General features: G+C 40.0%; 1 protein-coding gene and 1 long non-coding RNA gene across 9 annotated transcripts in view; one reads left to right on the forward strand and one right to left on the reverse strand.

The window, feature by feature from the left end:
* GCC2 (GRIP and coiled-coil domain containing 2) overlaps nucleotides 1–17231 on the forward strand; it is a 62244-nt gene extending 45013 nt beyond the window's left edge. For 6 of the 8 annotated variants that reach the window (XM_054678719.2, XM_024354505.3, XM_054678723.2 and 3 more), the window contains 5 exons: nucleotides 670–887; nucleotides 3374–3568; nucleotides 5053–5192; nucleotides 7427–7628; nucleotides 15411–17231. In XM_054678719.2, coding sequence (XP_054534694.1) covers nucleotides 670–887; nucleotides 3374–3568; nucleotides 5053–5192; nucleotides 7427–7628; nucleotides 15411–15481 — 826 coding nt within the window. In that variant the 3' untranslated portion in view covers nucleotides 15482–17231. The other 2 variants (XR_008546494.2, XM_054678720.2) reach the window with 2 other exon arrangements.
* LOC112208192 (uncharacterized) overlaps nucleotides 6056–24084 on the reverse strand; it is a 28784-nt gene continuing 10755 nt past the window's right edge. Inside the window, exons 2-4 of the long non-coding RNA XR_002942591.3 lie at nucleotides 19707–19789; nucleotides 7490–13650; nucleotides 6056–7301 (exon numbers count right to left, since the gene is read on the reverse strand). This is a non-coding gene — a long non-coding RNA (uncharacterized LOC112208192). The remainder of the gene's footprint in view (nucleotides 7302–7489; nucleotides 13651–19706; nucleotides 19790–24084) is intronic.

Genomic DNA, 24084 nt, shown 5'->3' on the forward strand with positions numbered 1-24084 from the left:
GAAAACTACTAAAAGTAGGGAATTCCTAGAACCACTACTGAGATCCTGATTCAGTGGGTGTAACATGAAAATTAGACATCTCTATTTTCAACAAGGTACTCCAGTGATTCTCATGTGCAGTGAGATTTGAAATAGCTATAGTAAACCAAGTCTGTGTTTGTTGTGGTTTATGTTAATCAACTCAAAAATGGATACTTTCCTCTAAAGTTTTCTGAGTAAATCAGAAGAGTGTGAGTTGTTTTTTTTTTTTTTAATGTTTTCAGGGTAGTAGATAAAAGGGAGATTAATCTTACATTCATGTGAGTTACCACATACGATGATGTGAAGAAGTGGACTAATTAAAAGTATAATTATTTTATGCTTTAAATATAATCCTATTTTCTGATGAACCATGAAAGAAGTTCCTAGTCTGGACAACACAACACAGTTTCTTAACTGGGGTTCTTCATCTGAAATGTGTAACACAGATTATTTGAACTAGATGACAGCCAGTGTCAGTTCTCATCAAGTTATTTCACAATGAGTACAGTGTAGGTATGTAGGAGAGAAGTTGATTCATACCTTCAGTAGAGGTCTTAGAGCTAATTCTCTTGCAGAACCCAGTTGAGAAAGGCTAAGTCAGCATATAAAGTTGAAAGATCTTCTGTAACTAAGTTTCTCATCTTTCAGATTGTGTTCAATACAGTCAGAGAACATGATGATGAAATCTGAACATACACAGACTGTGAGTCAGCTAACATCCCAGAACGAGGTCCTTCGAAATAGCTTCCGAGATCAAGTGCGACATTTGCAGGAAGAACACAGAAAGACAGTGGAGACATTACAGCAGCAGCTCTCCAAGATGGAAGCACAGCTCTTCCAGCTTAAGAATGAACCGACCACAAGAAGTATGTATGTACACATGGAAATATTAGTTGTTCATGTTTTCATGCATTTGTCTCTTAAATACATTCTTCACAAATTCATAAGAAAGAAAATTTACTAGGTGTCACCAGTGTCAAATCTGTGATTAATGAATTTTGGATTTGCTTACTAGAAAGATAATTGAACCATCTGAATCCTTCCCTCTTCATTATACTTACAGAAGTCTGTATAACCTCTGAGAATGCTGACTTTGATGTATTCCTTACCCTCAATGGAAAGGAGTATTTCTTTTTCTCTGACTTAAATATCCTCTGTCAGTCTCATGACATGTCTTTTTTTTGAGACGGAGTCTCGCTGTGTCGCCCAGGCTGGAGTGCAGTGGCGCGATCTCGGCTCACTGCAAGCTCCACCTCCTGAGTTCAGGCCATTTTCCTGCCTCAGCTTTCCGAGCAGCTGGGACTACAGGTGCCTACCACCAGGCCGGCTAATTTTTTGTATTTTTAGTAGAGACGCAGTTTCACCATGTTAGCCAGGATAGTCTCGATCTCCTGACCTCGTGATCCACACGCCTCAGCCTCCCAAAATGCTGGGATTACAGGCATGAGCCACTGCGCCTGGCCAACACATGTCTTAATTCTAGTATTCACCAGATTCCTTTCGTGTTCTCCGTTGTTAGACATCAAATTTGTCTACTTTTTAAATAGAAACATTAGATAGAGCAAGGAACTTAGAAACAAGCGGCACTGAATGTGTTAGAACTGCATAACCAATATAGCTTCTTTGCTTTCACATTTACAACTAGTTGGAGTTTTAGTTCAGCCGCACCCAGTATCTTCCATTCTGCTTCCAGGAAGAAATGGAAAAATGTCAGCCATGATGATGCAGTATTTTAGTAGCAAGTTGATGGTGTTTTGGTTTCCCATGGGAAATATTGTCACTGGAGCATTAGCCGCTATCGCTCACTTATTAGGGTAAAAAAGCAACTTCAGAAGAATTTAACATATGCCAACGAATCAACAAAGGAAGTAATCAGCCAGGGCAAAGGTCGCACAAGAGATTGTAATCTAGCAATCAGCAGTCAGCTTACCAGAAACCCAGGAAAAAGCTTCAAAAAGGGCAGTCAGGACTAAGGCAACTTAATGAAATGCAAAATAAATGAAATCTGAAGTTTAAAAATCTAGATTACAATTCTGGTTTCTAACTCAGTTATGAGACCTTGGGCAAAGTCATTAAATTTCTCTGAACTTCAGATTTTGGGGAGTCAATAAACCAATACATGTCAAAGGGCCTGATAAACTTGACAGTTTAGACCAGGCGTGGTGTCTCACCCCTGCAATCTCAGCACTTTGGGAGGCCAAGGCGGGTGGATCACATGAGGCCACGAGTTTGAGACCAGTCTGAACAACATGGTGAAATCCCATCTCTATTAAAAATACAAAAATTATCTGGGCAGGATGGCATGCACCCGGAAGTCCCAGCTACTTGTGGGGCTGAGGTGGGAGGATGGCTTGAGCCTGGGAGGCAGAGGTTGCTGTGAGCCAAGATCGTGCCACTGCACTCCAACCTGTGTGACAGAGTGAGACCCTGTCTCAGAAAAAATAAAAAACACTATACAGTTTATCAGCAAACAGGAAGGTCTTGCTAGACAATGTAATTGATTAGTTCCGTGCCCTGGATTCTGTGCTCTTACTGTATGAGCACTGTAGGTGTGAGCAGCAACAATTAAGAAGCTGCAGAGGTAAAGGTATAAGGGCAGTGATTGAGGATGTCTGCCAAGCAGATTTCAGCAAGTGTGTTTCAAGAAGTATGCAGCAATCTGAAATACCTAATCCTGAAAAATTGCTAGAATCTAGTCTTTTAATTTTGGCCAGTATTTAGCAGTAGTTTGGCCCTCTACTCTAAATTAATAAAAAATAAGTAGTACTATATTATGAGCTGTGTTATCTAACAGTTTATCTTAGCTAGTAGCAATTAATTTATAGCTTCTATTAAAATGAGTAACGTATTTAAAAGTTTGATTACTAAGTTTTTGTTTGTTTGTTTTGTTTTTGAGCTGGAGTCTCACTCTGTCGCCAGGCTGGAGTGCAGTGGCGTGATCTTGACTCACTGCAACCTCCGCCTCCTGGTTTCCAGCAATTCTCTGCCTCAGCCTCCCCAGCAGCTGGGATTACAGGCACCTGCCACCGTGCCTGGCTAATTTTTGTATTTTTAGTAGAGATAGGGTTTCACCATCTTGGCCAGGCTGGTCTTGAACTTGCTGACCTCGTGATCTACCCACCTTAGCCTCCCAAACTGCTAGGATTACAGATTTGAGCCACCACGCCCGGCTTTGATGACTAAATTTTAAGAAATGCTTTAGCAATTCTTCATACACCTTTCACTTACCTTATAGTTACTTAATTCCTCTACTCTTATCATTTGATATTTTCATTTTATTGTGTATCTCTGTAAGGCCAAATCAATAGATTTTGAACAATCTCACACTTAACCTTTAAAAAAAATCTAATAGGCCCAGTTTCCTCTCAACAATCTTTGAAGAACCTTCGAGAAAGGAGAAACACAGACCTCCCGCTTCTAGACATGCACGCTGTAACCCGGGAAGAGGGAGAAGGCATGGAGACAACTGATACGGAGTCTGTGTCTTCCGCCAGCACATACACACAGTCTTTAGAGCAGCTGCTTAACTCTCCCGAAACTAAACTTGGTATGTTACTCTGTCTAAATATGTTTTTCTTATTTAATTTCACTGTCTTATTTAATTACTATTGCTCTAAGTTACATATGCTTTTTTGGGCTGCTCCAATAAAATTTCTTTCAATATTCCACTACCTGTTTGTATTAGGGTTCTCTAGAGGAACAGGGCTAATTGGATGGTTGGATGGATGGATGGGATGGATGGATGGATGCTTATTAAGTATTACCTTACACGATCACTAGGCCATCTGCAGACTGAGGAGCAACGAGAGCCAGTCCAAGTTCCAAAACTGAAGAACTAGGAGTGTGATGTTCAAGGGCAGGAAGCATCCAGCACAGGAGAAAGATGTAGGTTGGGAGGCTAGGCCAGTCTCGCCTTTTCAGGTTTTTCTGCCTCCTTTATATTCGCTGGCAGCTGATTAGATGGTACCTACCAGATAAAGGGTGGGTCTGCCTTCCCCAGCCCACTGACTCAAATGTTAATCTCCTTTGGCAACACCCTCGCAGACAACACTCAGGATTAATACTTTGCATCCTTTAATCCAATCAACTTGACACCTAGTATTAACCATCACACTGTCCAAATGGAAAAATTATTAAACAAATCTTTTTAAAAATAAAATGCTAGCTCTTGCCCTAGGCTTGAACCATAAATAAGTGATGGGAAGTTTATAGTCACAAATAGGTGGTGGGTATTAGACAGCAGGATGAACTATCCTCTCACCCTTCCAAGAAACTGACAGTTTCAGTTTATTCCTCTTGATGAAGTAATGCTAAATTTTTGTAGTGATGTTTTGGTATATTTTATTACCTGTAATTAATATTACTGTTCAAAATTTAGGGGGAATCTGTCATCTTCCTGAAACTTCAGAATCACCTGGAGTAAGGGTTATTTGTATTCATGGTCACTGACCACGTGGGGTAGAAGCTACAAGTCATGGTTCCTTCAGGCAAAGTTAATAGTGGTGACATGGAGGCATCATGATAGAGCAGCAGACTCCAGAAGCCAATTTGACTTTGTGATTTCTGCAAAAATTACCTGTCAACTGTGAGCCTGTTTCATCGTCTGTAAAGTTTGAATAATGATACCTACCCCACCTGATAGAAGATTCTTATGAGGGAACATGATACGTGACCAGTAAATGTTAATGCTTTCCTTATACGTGAAATGACATAAAATCTTGGAATATTAATAGATGGGAAGAAGATGTGTAATAAAACTGTCTATAAACACAATTCTGACAAATTTCAGAACTGGGACTCATAGGGCTTTATTCAGTTAGATGACATGCTTTACAACAGAGATACTGTTTTATTTGTGTCACCTATAACATATAATCTGTTGATTGAGGTATGCTGAATAGATGAATGGCAAAGAAAGCAGACCTATAAAATATCACATATTAAGCTATTTATATTTAGATTTTTCTTATTTAGAATCTTCATCTGTAATGTATGATTTTGAAAATTAATTCTTGGAACAACATGTTGCAGAGCCTCCATTATGGCATGCTGAATTTACCAAAGAAGAATTGGTTCAGAAGCTCAGTTCCACCACAAAAAGTGCAGATCACTTAAACGGCCTGCTTCGGGAAACAGAAGCAACCAATGCAGTCCTTATGGAGCAAATTAAGGTGAGATCAGAAAACCTGGCCACCATGAAAACCGCCAGTTTGGTTTTCTTGACCCTCCATACACATGCACGATCTCAGCTCACTGCATGAGCCACCGCATCCTGCCAAAATACTTCTTTTACACCTATTACATAAAGATTATTTCTTAATTCCTACTTTTTCTAAGAAACCGTAATAGATTTAGAAACTAGAGAGATGTTCACAAATCATTGTTCACATATGCTTATATAAAACTTAAATGGGTGTGAGTCTTTGAATTCTAAACATAACCAGTGAATTTAAATTATTCAACTGATATTTATAGTACTGAACTACTAAACAGTTTTCAGGTGGAGATGGCAAAGTGGCATGGGAAGTTTTTCCTGTTTAAAGTAGACACCAGAAACATCTAGGAATGTTGCAGAACAGTTGAGGATTACTCAAATGAGGTATTTCCACCCTGGCTCACTGATAAATCACCCCTCAGAATATAGTCATACTGCTTATTGAGGAGTTCTTATGACCCAGGCCCTGGGCTTTACATACATTATTTAATCTCATCACTGGTTGGGAGAAAAATTGAAGCTGGTAAATGGTGGAACAAAATTTAAACTCATAGCTGTCTGAAAAGTACATGCATTTTCCCTGTACTTTGCTGCTCCTAATAGATCTGTCCTGCACTGTGCAAGGCCACTAGCTATCCTTGTCAGATTATTTTAAAGCTGAATTCAGTTATTTTCAGTAAATTGTATATATCATGACATTCCACCATTAAATACTTCAGTATGCATCTCTATAAAATAACATTTTCCGACTAATAAAAACATTATCATAGCTAACAAATCACTAACTAGCCCAGTAAACCTAAATGACTTATTTAAGTGTTATATTTTCTTTTTTTTTTTTTTTTTTTTTTTTTTTTTGAGATAGAGTCTCGCTCTGTCACCAGGTTTGGGGTGCAGTGGTGCAATCTCAGCTCACTGCAATCTCCGCCTCCCAGGTTCAAGCGATTCCCCTGCCTCAGCCTCCCGAGTAGCTGGGACTGCAGGCACGCACCACCATGCCCGGCTAATTTTTTTTATTTTACTAGAGACACGGTTTCACCATGTTGGCCAGGACGGTCTGAATCTCCTGACCTCGTGATCTGCCTGCCTCAGCCTCCCAAAGTGTTGGGATTACAGGCATGAGCCACCAAGCCTGGCCAAATGTTATATTTTCATAAATTTATACTCTCTTCATGATTTCTTAGTCTTCTTTATTGTCACTTTTTTAAATGGTCCTAGGTTTGAGGACAAAGTTCGCTTTCTTGCCTAACCTAAAATGAAAATATACTAAAAGCTATGGCTTGGTTTCAACCTGGAAATCTTCCTCAAAGACTTGAACATCCTATTACCTTTTTTATATCATTCTTTGCCTCATTTCTCTGATAGTGTTTTACATTGTCTTATATTCCTGAATTTTCACTGTGTCTGAACTTTTGATTAAGTGCCGTTCACTGTGGACGTCTTAACTGCCTGGGACTTTAGGAACAGCGTAGGGGCAGAGGGTTAGTGGAGGCTACCGATGTTCCCCTCAGCCCATTTTCAGAGCCCCATGCCATACTGGCTTAGTTTCTATCGAAAGTAGAAGGCAGAGGGAACATGTTGGTACCAACCCATGGCTCCAGTTAGTTGCTCCTCATGGAGACGTTCCATCAGTTCCCCAGCTTTCACCTCCATTTCCATGATACCCTGTGCTTCTGAGACAAGAACTCCAGTATTTACACAGGATGCATCCTCTCCTCTTGTCAGTGATACTTGGTAAGCTGCTGGACTGACTCATTTCCACCTCTTCATCTGTTTCTCGTGAGAATTTCTTGATGTGTCTCATCTACTTTTTCTCCTCTTGTATTAGCTTGTTGCTTTTCTACTTCACCCCTCTTCCTTCCAACCCCAAATAGCTTAGGACAATGGAGTCATATAGCCCAACACTTGGTTCATATGCAGCAATCCACTTTCTAGGCAAATGCAGCTTTGAAACTATCTCATAGTTGGAGTTCCGGTTTTCGTGTCAAATGGATTTTATACGGTGATGTCATAAACTCCTTTGAAATGCTTCACATGCAGCTGCTGTAGTTAACTGAATTCCTTCCTTTATTGCCATATGGAGGGAAGGGGGAAATTTGGGGGGAAGAGAAGAAAAATACATGAGTTCAGTCTGCCATATTTAATCAGAAGCTCCTAAAGCCCATTTTTAACTCATTTCTCTACCACCAGCTTCTCAAAAGTGAAATAAGAAGATTGGAAAGGAATCAAGAGCGAGAGAAGTCTGCAGCTAACCTGGAATACTTGAAGAACGTCTTGCTGCAGTTCATTTTCTTGAAACCAGGTAGTGAAAGAGAGAGACTTCTTCCTGTTATAAATACGATGTTGCAGCTCAGCCCTGAAGAAAAGGGAAAACTTGCTGCGGTTGCTCAAGGTGGGTAAAAGGAGAGTCTCAGAACTTCTGACTTCTAACTTAAACTAAACAGCCTGGTGGTTGAGAAGTTGTCTGTATGTGTAACTTTTCAATTTTGCTCATTTGAATTGGGTCTATCATATGAGTAGGCCATGACTAGATTTGAAAAGCTGACTTTTTAACATCTTGAGGCAACTGTAGTACATTTATATAATTTTAATGTTCAGCAAAATACAATAAGTGCTTAGCTTGATCTTCTAGCTCTTTGAAAATTGGATTTTTATCCTGGTGTTGAGTTCTGGTGTTCAGCTGAACGTGATTTTGTTTTAAATTCTACTTTTTAAAAAACATTTATTAGCTTGTTCCTTTTCTACTTCACCCCTCTTCCTTCCTCCAACCCCAAATAGCCTAAGACAATGGAGTCATATAGCCCAACACTTGGTCTATATACAGCAGTCCACTTTCTAGGCAAATGCAATTTTAAAACTGTGCCATAGGCCAGGCGCTGGTGGTTCACGCCTATAATCCCACCACTTTGGGAGGCCAAGGCAGGCGGATCACAAGATCAAGATACCGAGACCATCCTGGCCAACATGGTGAAATCTCGTCTCTACTAAAAATACAAAAATTAGCTGGACGTGGTGGCATGCGCCTGTAGTCCCAGCTACTCAGGAGGCTGAGGCAGGAGAATTGCTCAAACGCAGGAGGCGGAGGTTGCAGTGAGCTGTCACGCCACTGTACTCCAGCCTGACGGCAGAGCGAGACTCCATCTCAAAAAAAAAAAAAAAACTATGATGTAGTTAGAGTTGGTTTCCATGTCAGATGGATTTAATACTGTGATGTCATTAACTTCTTTGAAATGCTTCATATACAACTGCTATAGTTAACTGAATTCAAGCTGCATCTTAAGAATTACGGTTTCATTTTTGTTTTAGTTTTAAATTACTTTTATTTTTGACATTTACAAGCATACAAGGAAGACACTATAATCTCTCTTGAGTTGTCACCCATCTCTAACAGTTTTCAACTCGGACAATCTTTTGGCGTAAATACGGGAGAGTTATAGACTTAAATCCCACACGTCATTTCTTTCCCCAGTGAATAATTCAATGTTTATTGGATTTCTCTGTCACCTATACCTAGTTTATGTTCATTTTGCCTATGTTATTGTGAATGTCTTTTTATAGTATCCTAAATAGGGCTCATATATTGCATTTGGTTGATGTTCCTTAAGCTTTATTTTGTTGTTGTGTTTTTGTTTGTTTGAGACGTAGTGTTGCTCTGTCACCCTGGCTTGAGTGCAGTGGTCCAATCATGGCTCACTGCAACCTCCGCCTCCCGGATTCAAGCGATTCTCCTGCCTCAGCCTCCCCAGCAGCTGGGACTACAGATGCACGCCAGCTAATTTTTCTATTTTTAGTAGAGACGAGGTTTCACCATGTTGGCCAGGATGGTCTCAATCTCCTGACCTTGTGATCTGCCCGCCTTGGCCTCCCAAAGTGCTGGGATTACAGGTGTGAGCCACCACACCCGGCCATTTTGTTGTTTTTTCATCTATAACAATTATATATATAAATATATTTTTAATGTGCCACTTATTAATTGAAGAAAGTGGTCGTTTATGCTATAGCAGTCCTATATTTGGGTTTTAATCATTACAGGGTAACACTGAACTTGTTCCAATTGCCTATAAATAGGAAGATCCAGGTGCAATTGGGTGGGATGGTGGACAAAAACACATCATAGATGGTATTGTGTGCTTTCTAAGACATCAGGAGGCCCAGAATGTCCAGACATCTTACTTTTGACTGATTGACCTTATCTAGTTGGTGCTCTTTAACATGTTCCCCATCCCCTGTAAATCCTAATAACTAAACTGATAGGAGTCATCCTCAAAATTGAGCAGGCATATGAATCATCTGGTATACTTACTAAAATTCCAATTGCTGGTCCCCAGTTTCTGACCCAAGATTCTGCATTTTTAGCAATTTGTTGCTGATACTTCTGGTCTGGGGCCCATACCTTGAGAACCCCTGGTCTAGAGGCCTGATAAGATTCAGGCTTAATTTTTTTTACAGACATACTTCATAAGTAGTATTGATAGTTTCTTTGAATCTGGTTTTTTATAATCTTTCTAATGATGAAGGAGGAATGTTCTCAATACTGACAGTAATCTCAGTTCTTCAAACTATAGGATAAGTTTCTATAGCCACAATAGTATTTTCGTCACAAGGGCCCAAATAAGAATACATCATGTATATTTTTAGTAGTTATTCAAATTACAAATTCACTGTCTTTAATTTATTCTAAGAAAAGTAAACCTAATTTTATGGTTATAAAAAAGAAGAAATCTAGTCACCTAAGAGTAAAACTGCCCCTATAAAAAAACAAGACAGAAATCTCAAAATTATAACTAATTTTATAGTTATAAAATTAACCAGGACTTTAAGAACGTTTGCATTTTAAAATTAAAGTTTTCAAAAGTTTTCAATACAACAATGATATTATCTCAAAATACTCAGCATGTCTAACAGGCCTCTTTTAAAAGCTCAGCATGTTTAATGTAGACGTTGCTAACGTCCAGGTGGCTCCTGTAAGTTAAGGGTCCATTGATTTAGAAGTTCTAAAAGAGACTAACCTAAGGGATACCAATAACAGATATTTTTAAAGAATTTCATAGAGGAGATACGCATTAGAAACCCAGAACTCTAAGATGTGCATTTGTTAAGTCCTGTAAACAGACAGGAAAACACATTTAAATTAGTTTGCCCTTTAAAGATTATTTCCTACTTGTCTCTTATCAATGTGAGTACATAAAAAAGACCTTATTACAATTAAAAACAATGATGGTTTAGCAGCAGATTTAGATACCTTACATTCTCTCTTAAAGAGAGAGAATGTAAGGCCTGGTGCGGTGGCTCACCCCTGTAATCCAGCACTTTGGGAGGCTGAGGAGGGTAGATCACCTGAGGTCAGGAGTTCGAGACCAGCCTGGCCAACATGGTGAAACCCCGTCTCTACTCAGAATACAAAAATTAGCTGGGCGTGGTGGCGCATGCCTGTAATCCCAGCTACTTGGGAGGCTGAGGTAGGAGAATCGCTTGAACCCAGGAGGCAGAGGTTGCAGTGAGCCGAGATGGTGCCATTGCACTCCAGCCCGAGCAACAAGAGCAAAACCCTGTCTCAAAAAAAAAAAAGAATGTAAACTACAAGATGGTTCAAAAGAAATTACACAGAATTCAGCATGGGAGAAACAAAAAACAATAGTGGGAAAAGACATCAAACATGGTTTTACTAATCGAAGTTCTAAAAGGAGAGACAAGAATACAGCACAGATAATATATGAAGAGAATGGCTGGAAATCTTTCAGAACTGTTGAAGGATATCTATCCACAGATTCAAAACCCCAATAAAATCTCAAGCAGTATTAAAAAAAAAAGAAGAAATCTACTTCTAGTCACATAAGAGTAAAACTGCCCCTAAAAAAGACAGACAGAAATCTCAAAAGCAGCCAGAGAAAGAAGACACATTGCCTCACAATAGACTTCTCAACAGCATTGGTGTAATACTATCTCATGTACTAAAAGAAATACCTGCCAACCTTTTATATTTTCCAAGATCTCTTCTGGAAAACAAAAACTTTAAGAATCTGCCTTCACTGAAAATTCTTAATGATGTACTTCAAGCAAAAAGAAAATTTCCTAGGTAAAAGGTCTAAGATGCAAGAAAGAAAGACATGCAAAGGAAACTTACCACCATATTACAGATATGGACTGTCAGTCTGACTGGTCACACTAGGGGCATTTTGTTACCAAGGCCTTGAAAATAATAACCAACACTGCATACATGAGGGATGCCAGAAGAAAGGTCTGAGAGCCACTCTTCCTGGCACTGAAGGAAACAGGGCCCATCAGAGCAAACAAGTACCTTTTGCCTCTCTCATCTCCTTGGAAGCAAATGTTTATAATCTCTGGTTTTGTGTAAAGTTTATAACAGTATTTTTCATTCAGGTTGCTACCTATTAGTGGATGGTGAAATTAATTTGGTGGATTACATTCAGAATATTTTTTTAAAATCAAAAGAATACAAGCTGGGCTCAGTGACTCACACCTGTAAGCCCAACAGTTTGGGAAGACCAGGCAGGAGGATTGCTTGAGAACAGGAGTTCAGAATCAGCCTGAGCAACATGGTGAGACCCTATGTCTGCAAAAATTTTAAAATATGCCAGATCTGGTGGCATGTGTCCATAGTCCTAGCTACTCAGGAGGCTAAGGCAGCAGGATTGTTATAAGGAGTTCGAGGCTGCAGTCAAACTTCTGGTCGAAATCCTGGTCATGCCACTGCATTTCAGCCTGGGCAACAGAGTAAAACCCCATCTTTAAAAAAAAATTAAGAAATAAAAATAATATGTCAAACATTAGAATATGTTGCATCTAGTAAGGGTAAGCAATTTCTTGAAACTCTACATATATACATGAGTGTTGGTAAATACCTGACTGTATCATCAGCTCTAGATATAAAATGTTTATGATGTTGGCTGTAAGTTAATGAGGAATAGTTTTCCTTTCTGTGGGTTTGGGTGTATTTGGGAAACATTAGCTTAGGGGGTAAAGTAGGTTACCCAACTCGGAAAAGCAGCATCAAAGTCCTTATAATAAACACATATTAGGGGCCCAACTTAAATTTCAAGCAGATGTCATGAGCTGCTCAGAGTAGCGTGTTACAACTCTGCGTTATAAGGTAAAATGACTTAGAGTGTAACAGTAGTCCCCAATGTCAAATAGACACTGGTAAGTATAGATTGCTCCTCTCCTTGCATCACAAATGTTAATTCACCTTGCCCCCACACGCATTAAAACTCAGCATATTTCACAAATTGAGTGTTTCATTTCTATTTCAGGTAGACTTACGGTAAGTCAGTTTTGCTCCCCAAATAAGTTAGCCATATAGTACTTCTATATGCAAAATTTGAATCTCAATTTTACTACTCAAGCAGGAAGTAAAACTCATTTTTCTATATCTTCTTTGCTCCCAGACTGCGTTACAGTTTACAGATCTGAATATTGTCACTTGTACACCATACATACACAGAGGTCTAAAATTCTCTACAAGTAAATAAAGATGAAAAAAAAGCCCAGCAACCCAATAGGAAAATAGGCCAAGCCTGTTATAGGCTTTTTGATCATCTCCAGACTGGCAGGAAGAGAATGCATACTCACACTGTAAGTGCCTGATTTGATTTGCAGAGGATATAGAACCTTATCAGAAAACAACCTTCCAAGGCAAGAGCAAATGCATCCTATCTCAGCACAGCTTTTCTCCAATTCTTATTTACCTAAGGAGATGAATAGCTGCCAGGAACATTGTTTGCACAAGGGCAGGAGCCTGCCAGACCTGAGAACACAGCAAAATTTTTATTTTGTCAAAAATCTTATATTCAGCTTACACCATTCATTTCAGGGGAACATACAACAGTCTGCATTTCAGTTTAGGGAAATGTTTACAGTCGTCTGGTTCTCTTTATTCTTGGGAACAAGGTTACCTCACTTGAAATACATAACCAGTGCCAAGTTGTCCATCCCTAAGCAATATCGCTTCCTCCTACTTTCTAGAAGTTCTTCAGATTTTGGAAGACAGACTTCTCAGGATTCTTTGCCCTCATTCCCTCCTCCAGAAATGCATGCCTTTGTATAATCTCTTCCCCTTGAGAGCCAGTAGGCTAACCTAATGAGTTATTTTTAACCAGTAGACTACAGCAAAAATGATAGATTACAAGAGATTGTGGCTTCTATCTTGCCAGCAGACTCTGTCTTCTCTGCTTGCACACTTTGTTGAAGCAAGCTACCATCCCAGAGGCAAGGAACACAGGCCATCAGTTTAGCGGCCTTGAGGAACTAAGTTCTTCCAACTACCACATAAGTTTGGAATTAGATTCTTCTCCAGTCCAGCCTTCAAATGAGACCCCAGCCATGCCAACATCTTGATTGCAGCCCTGTGAGAGACCTTGAAATAGAACCATTTCTGATCTCCTGACCCACAGAAACTGTGAAATAAATATGTGTTAAGGTACTGTTTGTAATTTGTTACGCAGCAGATTGTAAATAATACGCAGATAAAACCAGACAGAACAGAAAAATAAAATGGCTTTAACTCTAGAAAATTTCCCCATGTAAAATTTTGAAAATGCTACTCTGCCTAAGGTCAAACTGTCATACATATATACGTATGAAAACACAGAAAGGTGTCTGGAAGGGTAATACCAAATTAAATCTTTATCCAAGAGGAATGAAAACCAGTATTCACACAAAAACCTATGCACAAACCTTGTGAATATATGAAAAACCAGTGAATTATGCACTTTAAAAAGGTGAATTATGTGGTATATGAATTATATCTCCAAAACATTTAAAAACCTGTACACAATTATTCATAGAAACTTTCTTTAAAATTGCTAAAAACGAGGAAGATGTGAGTTATCCTTCAACTGGCAAATGAATAAACTGGTACAGCCATGCAATTGAATACTGCTCAGCAATAAAAAAGAGTGCACTGCCAGTACAGCAACATGGATAATTCTCAAATGCCTTATGCCAGTTGACAGAGGTCAGACTCAAAATACTATGTACAGTGTGATTCTACTTATATGACACTCTGAAAAAAGCAGAACTATAAGGACAGAAAACAGGTTAGTGGTTGCCAAGGAGTGGGAGAAGCAGCCAGGGAGAACTTTGAGGAGGTAAAAATGTGCCAGGCCTTTGTCGGTGGTGGTACGTAACTGTGCATTTGTCAAGACTCAGTGCTATACACTGAAAAGGGCAGGTTTTACTATAAGTAAGTTGTACCTCAATAAGCATGATTTTTAAATGATTAAAACTTTGGTTTTTGTTTGTTTTGGTTCAGTTTTAAGGTTTACCATAAATCTATTGGTTTTAGATTCTAAGTTGTATATAAGCTTCTGTTTTAAAAGAATTTTTTTTTAAATCCTCATCGTCAACAATACTTAGTTGTGCTGGAAATTTTATTTTGGAATTGTTTAATGGAGAAAAATAATGTTCAAGAACAGACATTGATTCATAACATCAAAGTATATTGTGAGAAGACGGTATTTCAGAATAGAGGAAGAATTTCTTATGTGCTGGTAGGATTGTTTGTAAATAATCATTTCTGCATGATTTTCATAGCTGGATTTCTTTAATAAAGCCATTTAAAGGTTAAGTTCTAGATTGCTTCATGTTGCTTATCAATGTTTTAAAGCTAAAATATAAAATTAGCTGTTAAGTTGGCTCAACCGGAAATTCAGTATATCCTTTAAAAAGAGAAATTTAGTAAGTAATATGTCTAAAGAATGACATATGGATGGGTACAGTGGCTCGTGACTGTAATCCCAACAATGTGAGGCTGAAGTGGGAGGATCACTTGAGCCCAGGAATTTGAGACCAGCCTGGAAAACAGTGAGACCCGCATCTCTACAAAAAAACAAAAAATTACCCAGGCATGGTGGCACACAGCTTGTGGTCCCAGTTACTTGGGAGACTGAGGTGGGAGAATCACTTGAGCCTGGGAGATCAAGGCTGCATTGAAGTCTCATCACGCCACTGCACTCCAGCCTGGGTGACAGAGCAAGACCCTGTCTCAAAAAAAAAGAACGCCCCCCCCCCCAAAAAAAAGGCATGTAATCAGTAAAAAACACATTATTTGCTTATATTGTAGAGTGGTTCTAAAATATAGATTTTTACATTGAGAAATTTTAATACTCTCTTTTTTCTTTTTTTTTCTTTTTTTTTTTTGTTTTACTTTCCAAAGGTGAGGAAGAAAATGCTTCCCGTTCTTCTGGATGGGCATCCTATCTTCATAGTTGGTCTGGACTTCGATAGGTTGATGGAATATTTTTATTAACCAAATAGAATCTATTTACAAAAATGGTTCATGTATATTACCACCATTCTTTTGTCAAAAGTGTGTATATATGTTTGCATCTACATATATTTGTACTATATGACAGATGTATTTTAAAAGTTTCATCTTGAAGTAAAAGTACAACAGCTTGAAGTGTTGATACCAGGCCACAGCTCTCTAACTCATGTGATCTCCCATGCATGCTGCCAGAATAAAACCACCAGGAATGAATTCACTCCCCACTTCTCTGGAACCTCAGGACCCGCCCATTTCTCGGCAGTACTGTGAATTTTGAAGTTAAACTAAATTTTGGTACCATACCAACTGGAATTTAGGCTTTAAAAATAATGTTTCAAGGCCAGGTGTGGTGATTCATGCCTGAAATCCCACTACTTTGGGAGGCTGAGGCTGGAGAATCGCTTGAGGCTAGTGAGCTGTGATTGTACCACTGCACTCCAGCTCGGGGAACAGAGCGAGACCTTGTCTCTAAAAATAATAATAGTAATAAAAATAACGTTTTATGACTATTTATTGCAAGGTCAGATTTACAGATTGTTATAAATTGTTGAGAAACTTGTGATTAGAATATGAAGGAAAAAGCTTTGTTGGTAAAAGTGACATGTTAAGGGGCTATGAAGTAAATATGCTGCAGTGAATTATGCTAAGTTAAAATACAGTTTAGTTATTTGCTTTAAAATAAACTCTTCTTTTTTTCTTTATACTATCTCAAAACTCATTATGTTGTCAGAGCCCTAGAGCTGGCTAGTGTAACACTGACTATGAATAGGTGGGCCCACCACTTGAGTTGAGGTGATTTCATGGTGTCTTTCCAGGCTCTTGATAGGGTGTCACTGCATGCAAGCCATGAATCTGTTTTGAGGATCCTCTCCATTTTCCCAAATAAAAACCTATCCCAACAGTGACTATATCACTCAGCATTGGATCTAAATATAAAACTGGTGCTTTCAGTGTTTTTTGGCAGATAGTGTTCCATAAGCTTTCCATCAGAAGGGATTTTAGACACCTTAGAGGTCCGTGCTACATCTTCACAGTTCCTCCGAATAACCTTAGGTGGTAGTGTTACTTGCCTTTGACACCTCTGCATATGTTTTAATGACTAGATCCAAACTGTGTTGTTCTTAAATCAAAAATTGGATAATTTTTAATATTTATGTGTTAATCATACAGTATGCTCTCTGAAGTTCTCTTAAGCCTTCAGTTTATACTCTTAATTTTCTTTCTGAGCTGGAGAACTGACTTTGCACTTTGGTTACACAGAACATTGGTTTCCAATTTAGTTTAACTGAAATTTGCTGCTGATATGTTGAGTTTGTTCTTTAAAATATATCTCATATATCTCGTCTTTCCTCCTGTCTTAGAAGAACAGACCTAACTAGTGAATGTATGAATGAAAATGCATCTATTTCAGAGCTGACATGAAGAGTTTAGTTTTTTTACTTTATAAACTGTGAATATGAGTATGCCAGCTGCATACGATGTAACTAACCATATTTAAATATATTTCACTTTCTCTTTGACTTTAGACCTTTTGAAGTCTGTATAAACTTGTTTTGAAATATAGTCTCTACTTAAGAATGTCATAACAAAATACTTTTTTGCATGATAAAAAATTTCTTTGATTACAAAAGGCATATTCTTTCATGGTTTCTGCAATGAGAGGAAGTGTAATGATTATTTTAATATTTCTATTAAATATGTTTAACTGTATATTTTTATGGCTGCTCTTTTATGTTAGACACTATCTCTTTGGGGTTGTTAATTGGTTTCTGAAAGGGAACTTCAAACTCCTTTACTACTGGCCTTACACGATTGGTCCCTATTAGGTTGTTGAGAGAACATCGACCAACTCTTTGATACCCGCCAGGTAGACCGTAGTACCTGCCATGTCTGACACCCTGCATCCAGCTAAAACTAGAAACAGCGCTGGGCCTCCCTGTGGACAAGACATTGATTTGACCAGAAGCAGATGTCTCGCTAAGGCTGCCAACCAAAGGGTGGCCTTAGATGAAGGGCTTTGTTCAGTTAGGGGCAGAGGTCATTAATTTTTTTTTTTTTTTTTTTTTTTTTTTTTTTTTTTTTTGAGACAGAGTCTTGCTCTGTCGCCCAGGCTGGAGTGCAATGGCATGATCTCGGCTCACTGCAAGCTCTGCCTCCCAGGTTCACGCCATTCTCCTGCCTCAGCCTCCTAAGTAGCTGGGACTACAGGCGCCCGCCACCACGCCTGGCTAATTTTTTGTATTTTTAGTAGAGACGGGGTTTCACCGTGTTAGCCAGGATGGTCTCGATCTCCTGGAGGTAATTAATTTCTTTGGATGTTTGGACTAGGAGATGGGGAGAGACAGAGCAGAAAGAGAAACACAGATGCCGCAAGGAGGAACAGAGCTAACCCTGCATAGGACTGGATACAGAAGCCAGACCAAGAGAGGCATCTAGTGAGAAGCAGCTCTTCAGCCCTGGGCCTGGTGCACACATCACTCCTTGGTTTCTAAGAACCAAATTTGGCCCAGCACAGTGGCTCATGCCTGTAATCCCAGCACCTTGGGAGACCAAAGCAGGTAGATCATGAGGTCAAGAGATCAAGACCATCCTGGCCAACATGGTGAAACCCCGTCTCTACTAAAAACACAAAAAAAATCAGCTGGGCACGGTGGTGTGCACCTGTAGTCCTAGCTACTTGGGAGGCTGAGGCAGGAAAATCACTTGAACCCGGGAGGCAGAGTCCAGTGAGCCGAGATCACACTACTGCACTCCAGCCTGGCGACAGAGTGAGACTCCGTCAAAAAATAAAAATAAAGCCAAATTCATACAGTCCCTGAGGAGTGGGAACTGATGCACATCTCTTGTATACAATAAGCTATGCTTGTGCTCTGAACAGTGTAAGATTGAGAATTGTATTCCTTTAAAGAAAGTTTGGCAGAACTGTAACTGAATTACTAACAAGGCACTGAGAAGGCATACCGTACTTTGTATGGTATTTGGCGAATGGCATAACACATCAAAAAATTGGTTGTATCATACGATTAAATTGCAATGTGATGATTTCAACTTGGTGGAAGACTTCTACTTCGTCTTGGTATCTGAAAATCCCCTTTGCTTCAAACTTAATACACACCAAGGAAAACAACCTGATACCATTTTGCAAGTGTCTTTGAGCTAATGGTTTTTCATGGGTATTAAAAAGCATTGGGTTATTTATGTATAATTACGTAGAAAGAAAATGTTTGTTCCATTCAAGATACAGTTACACGAAAAGGCATCGAGTTGTGACCTTCAAATTATTACTTATATACCTATAGAAAATTCCTATAAATAGGCTGGGCGCGATGGCTCACACCTGTCATCCCGGCAGTTAGGGAGGCCAGGGTGGGCAGATCACCTGAGGTCAGGAGTCCAAGACCAGCCTGGCCAATATGGTGAAAACTTGTCTCTACGAAAAATACAAAAATTAGCCAGGCATGTTGGCCCATGCCTGTAGTCCCAGCTACTCAGCAGGCTGAGGTAGGAGAATCGCTTGAACTCGGGAGGGGAGGCTGCAGTGAGCCAAGATCACACACCACTGCACTCCAGCCTGGGCAACAAAGTGAGACCCCCATCTCAAATAAGGAAAGAAAATTCCTATGAAGAAACACTATACCTCTGAGTTTCAATAATAGAGATGATTAACCCAGTTTCCCTGGAAGGATGTGCTCACTGTGAACAGATGTAGTGGTTACCACTCCAGATGCCTGCCTAGCATTTGAGACAACAGTCTCTGTCACCCCTGCCTCTCTCTGGGAACTTCTGCCCCACCACCATACAGAGGGGCAGTAGGCCCAGCCATAATCAACTGAAACAGATACAGAGTTATGACCTGAGCCTAGGCAATTAGGTTTTCTCAGGAATATGGATCTGGGACTAAAGAACTCAGCATCTTCCTGTGACTGGAATTGTAGCATGTAAGTACAGAAGCTTTGGAGTGCCCAGAAAGAGCAGAGAAAGCCAGCCAAGAGAGTGCCAGGTTTAAGTTGACAGAAGAGGTCAACAAAATGGTGAAGTGAGTGTTCTGGGGACCTGAGAATCAAGGGACTGGATTCTGTACAATGTCTCTGCATCGTCATAGTAAACTTCCTACACGTACTTTGAAAGTAAATATCAGATAATTTGGAGCACAGTATAATGGTAAAGTATAAACTGTGAACTTACACAAGGACACCACAATTTCCGCCTCACTGACGAACAACTTGGGGCATGTTCTTCTTGACTGCTCTGAGCCCCCATTTCTTTATCTGTAAAAAGGAAATAAATTACATAGTTGTGAGTTATTGGATGACATCATAAAACCCAGCACAGAGGGCCGGACGCGGTGGTTCACGCCTGTAATCCCAGCACTTTGGGAGGCCACGGTGGGCGTATCACGAGGTCAGGAGATCGGGACCATCCTGGCTAACACGGTGAAACCCCATCTCTACTAAAACAAAAAATCAGCCAGGTGTAGTGGCGGGTGCCTGTAGTCCCAGCTACTTGGGAGGCTGAGGCAGGAGAATGGCGTGAACCCAGGAGGCAGAGCTTGCAGTGAGCCAAGATTGCACCACTGCACTCCAGCCTGGGCAACAGAACAATACCCCATCTCAAAAACAAACAAACAAAACAAAAACAGCACAGAGTAGGCATGCCAGCATTCTCTCCCTTCTCAGCCTACAAAAAGATTTATCAATTTACCTCATTTTCTTCTGTTCCTTGTTCTGACCTCAGTGCATGACCCATAGCACCAAGTGTTACTGTCGTTTATGAGTGAACAGTTGAGTTAATAAGGAAATAAACTGAATGTTTTCCAGCATTTTGACCTTAACTTATTTTTTAAAACTTTGTACCTCCCAGAGCTGGGAAGAGATTCCAGATTTCCCGACTTAGTCCAGAATCATGACTAATGCTGGACTTCGTCTATAGCTCTTATTCAAATGTCAGAAAACATTTTTTCCCCAAAAACTATTAACTGATAAATTTATAGCATCAAACTGCATTTTTTAAAGGAGGCTTTTTGTTTTTTCTTTTTTGAGAGAGAGTCTTGCTCTGTCGCCCAGGCTGGAGTGCCTTGGCATAGTGTCAGTTCTCTGCAATCTCTGCCTCCCGGTCTCAGGTGATTCTCCTGCCTCAGCCTCCCAAGTAGCTGGGACTACAGGTGTGCACCACCACATCCGGCTAATTTGTGTTTGTTTTTGGTAGAGACGGGGTTTTGCCATGTTACCTAGGCTGATCTTGAACTCCTGGACTCAAGTGATCCACCCACCTCGGCCTCCCAAAGTGCTGAGATTTCAGGTGTGAGCCACCACATCTGGCCAAAAGAGACTTTTTTTTTTTTTTTTTTGAGACGAGTGTCGCTCTGTCGCCAGGCTGGAGTGCAGTGGGATAGTCTCACCTCACTGCAACCTCCACCTCCTGGGTTCAAGTGATTCTCCTGCCTCAGCCTCCCGAGTAGCTGGGACTACAGGCACGCGCCACCACGCCCGGCTAATTTTTTGTATTTTTAGTAGAGATGGAGTTTCACTGTGTTAGCCAGGATGATCTCGATCTCCTGACCTCATGATCTGCCCGCCTTGGCCTCCCAAAGTGCTGGGATTACAGGCGTGAGCCACCGCACCCAGCCCATGCGCAGCTAATTTTTTTTTTTTTTTTTTTTTTTTTTTTTGATTTTAGTAGAGACAAGGTTTCACCATGTTGCCCAGGCTGGTCTTGAACTCCTGAGTGCAGGCAATCCGCCCACCTCACCCTCCCAAAGTGCTAGGATTACAGGTGTTTGGTTTTTTGTTTGGTTTTCAAGCAACCTTTCTAAATTTTGCTATGCTCACTCTTTCTTCACATGTTGGTACTGGCTAGATACAGATTTTGCTTTCCTATTGGAGACTTTTGAGAGCTGGCTATCCCCTCTTGCTCCTTTTCTTTTTTCTCTTCCCTACTTCCAAGTTTCTTGCTCTTTTTCTTACCCCATAAGTTACCAGAAATTCATACCCCCTCGAGAGGGCTTTTTGTTTGAACTTCAGTCTTTGGTTTCATCAACTTTTCTAAGGAAATTGATCTGTTAATCAAAGTTGGCTTGCTTGACTTCAGAATATCTGTATTATTCAGTGATGTGTTTTTCTGGTTGCTTTGTTTGAGGATAGTGTAAATATCACCCATTGCATAGCTATGGCAGTGACATAAATCTAGCAGCGTAAGATCGAGAAAAGCTAGAAGTCCCACCACAGATTGTATTTTAGTGAAAGGGATTCTTTTTAACTGCTTATAAAACTAAAGAAAACTTATAAACATGGAAAACAATTATTAAACCCACCATATGCTCATACTGATATTAAATGGTGTGCCAGATTCTAGAAAGAGTTACCTTTTGGTAAGAGCACTGCTTGTTAACTATAGTTGATTGCTTTAGATGTCTAGTGTGTACACAAAAGCATGAATTTTATTCCTTATAACCAAAGTAGAAACCTACTCTGAGCAATTTGACAAAAGGTTTACATTATTTATTTTAGTGTAGTTTAAGATTACAGTAAGATGCAATTCCCAAAGAGTGAAATATAAGGCTGGGCGTGGTGATCACGCCTGTAATCCTAACACTTTGGGAGGTTGAGGCGGGTGGATCACCTGAGGTCAGGAGTTCAAGACCAGCCTGGCCAACATGACGAAACCCCGTCTCTACTAAAAAATACAACAATTAGCCAGACGTGGTGGTGCGCACCTGTAATCCCAGCTACTAGGGAGGCTGAGGCAGGAGAATCACTTGAACCTGGGCGGGGCAGAGGCTGGAATGAGCTGAGATCATGCCATTGCACTCCAGCCTGGGCGCACTCTCAAAAAAAAAAAAAAGTGCAATATAACTTTTCACAAAATATGGAACTGTGGTAGTCTAGAACAATGTCTCAGTATACCTCCTACACGAAGTATAATAGTAAATATCTGTATTTGGTGGCATAATATGCTCTTAGTATAAACCAAAAACACATGCTGAGCATTGGACATTGTCCAATGTTTAATTCATATGATTCATTCTGAGTTTCTGACTGAGATCATTCTTTCAGACTATGTGTATTTCTCCTGGGATCCATAAAATATGCAGCCCTAACATGATTTCATTTTTGTTTCCTTTCCTGGAAAAGGAGAAATCATTCAGATCAGCTTTCATATTGCCTTATAGACGATGACTTCAAAATAGTTTGAAAGGGACTCCTTTGTTCTAGAACTGCTCTAACACAGTAGCCACTAGCCACATGTGGCTATTGAAAGATTGAAATGTGGTTATTCCAAATCAGGATGTACAGTAAATATAAAATACACACCAGATTTCAAAGGCTTACATGAAAAAAGTAATGTGAAATGTCTCACTAGTAGTTTTTATAGTGATTACATGTTGAAATTTTAACATTGTGAACATACTAGTTTAAATAAAATGTATTGTGAAAATTAATTTCATGTTTCTATTTACTTTTGATAAAAGTACTACTAGAGGCTGGGTGTGGTGGCTCACTCCTGTAATCCCAGCACTTTGGGAGGCTGAGGTGGGAGGATCACGAGGTCAGGAGACCGAGACCATCCTGGCTAACACGGTGAAACCCCGTCTCTACTAAAAACACAAAAAATTAGCCAGGAGTGGTGGCAGGCACCTGTAGTCCCAGCTACTAGGGAGGCTGAGGCAGGAGAATGGCGCGAACCGGGGAGGCGGAGCTTGCAGTGAGCTGAGATCGTGCCACTGTACTCCAGCCTGGGCTTCAGAGCGAGACTCCGTCTCAGAAAAAGAAACACTACTAGCACATTTTTAAATTACTTGTAGTGATCTCATTTGTAACACATTACATTTCAATCGTATACTGCTTTTCTAAAGAGTCACTGCTAAGCCCTGAAATTAACTCCAAATACCTCCCTGGAATACAGTGCCAAGGCAGGGGCTTCCTTGAACTTCAACCTCTAAAAGTAAGCAAGAATTGAGAAATATCTTCTGCTTTGAAAAATATTCACTCCCCAACCCTAATACATCAATTAAATATTATTTGGGGGCTAACTAAGCTCCTATTTTAAAATGTAAATTGAAGAAATTAGGCCAGAGTCATTCCCATCTTAGTGCCAGTCATATAATCAGATAATTAGATTGCTCTTTCCCCAAAGCCTGTTTAGTTTTTTTGTTTGCTGGTTTTGTTGTTGTTGGGTTTTTAAATTTGTTTTTGTTGTTGTTGTTGTTGTTTTGAGATGGATACTCACTGTGTCACCCAGGCTAGAGTGCAGCGGCATGATCTCTGCTCAGTGCAACCTCCAACTCCTGGGTTCAAGCGATTCTCCTGCCTCAGCCTCCTGAGTAGCTGGGACTATAGGTGCATGCCACCACGCCCGTCTAATTTTTTTGGTTTTTGGGGGGTTTTTTGTTTTTTTTTGTTTGTTTTGAGACAGTCTCGCTGTTTCCCAGGCTGGAGTGCAGTGGCACGATCTCGGCTCACTGCAACCTCCACTTCCGAGGTTCAAGCAATTCTCCTGCCTCAGCCTCCCAAGTAGCTGGGACTACAGGTGCATGCCATTATGCCTGGCTAATTTTTTGTATTTT

This window comes from Pan troglodytes, chromosome 12 (genome assembly GCF_028858775.2).
Source record: "Pan troglodytes isolate AG18354 chromosome 12, NHGRI_mPanTro3-v2.0_pri, whole genome shotgun sequence".
Taxonomy (NCBI): Eukaryota; Metazoa; Chordata; class Mammalia; order Primates; family Hominidae; genus Pan; species Pan troglodytes.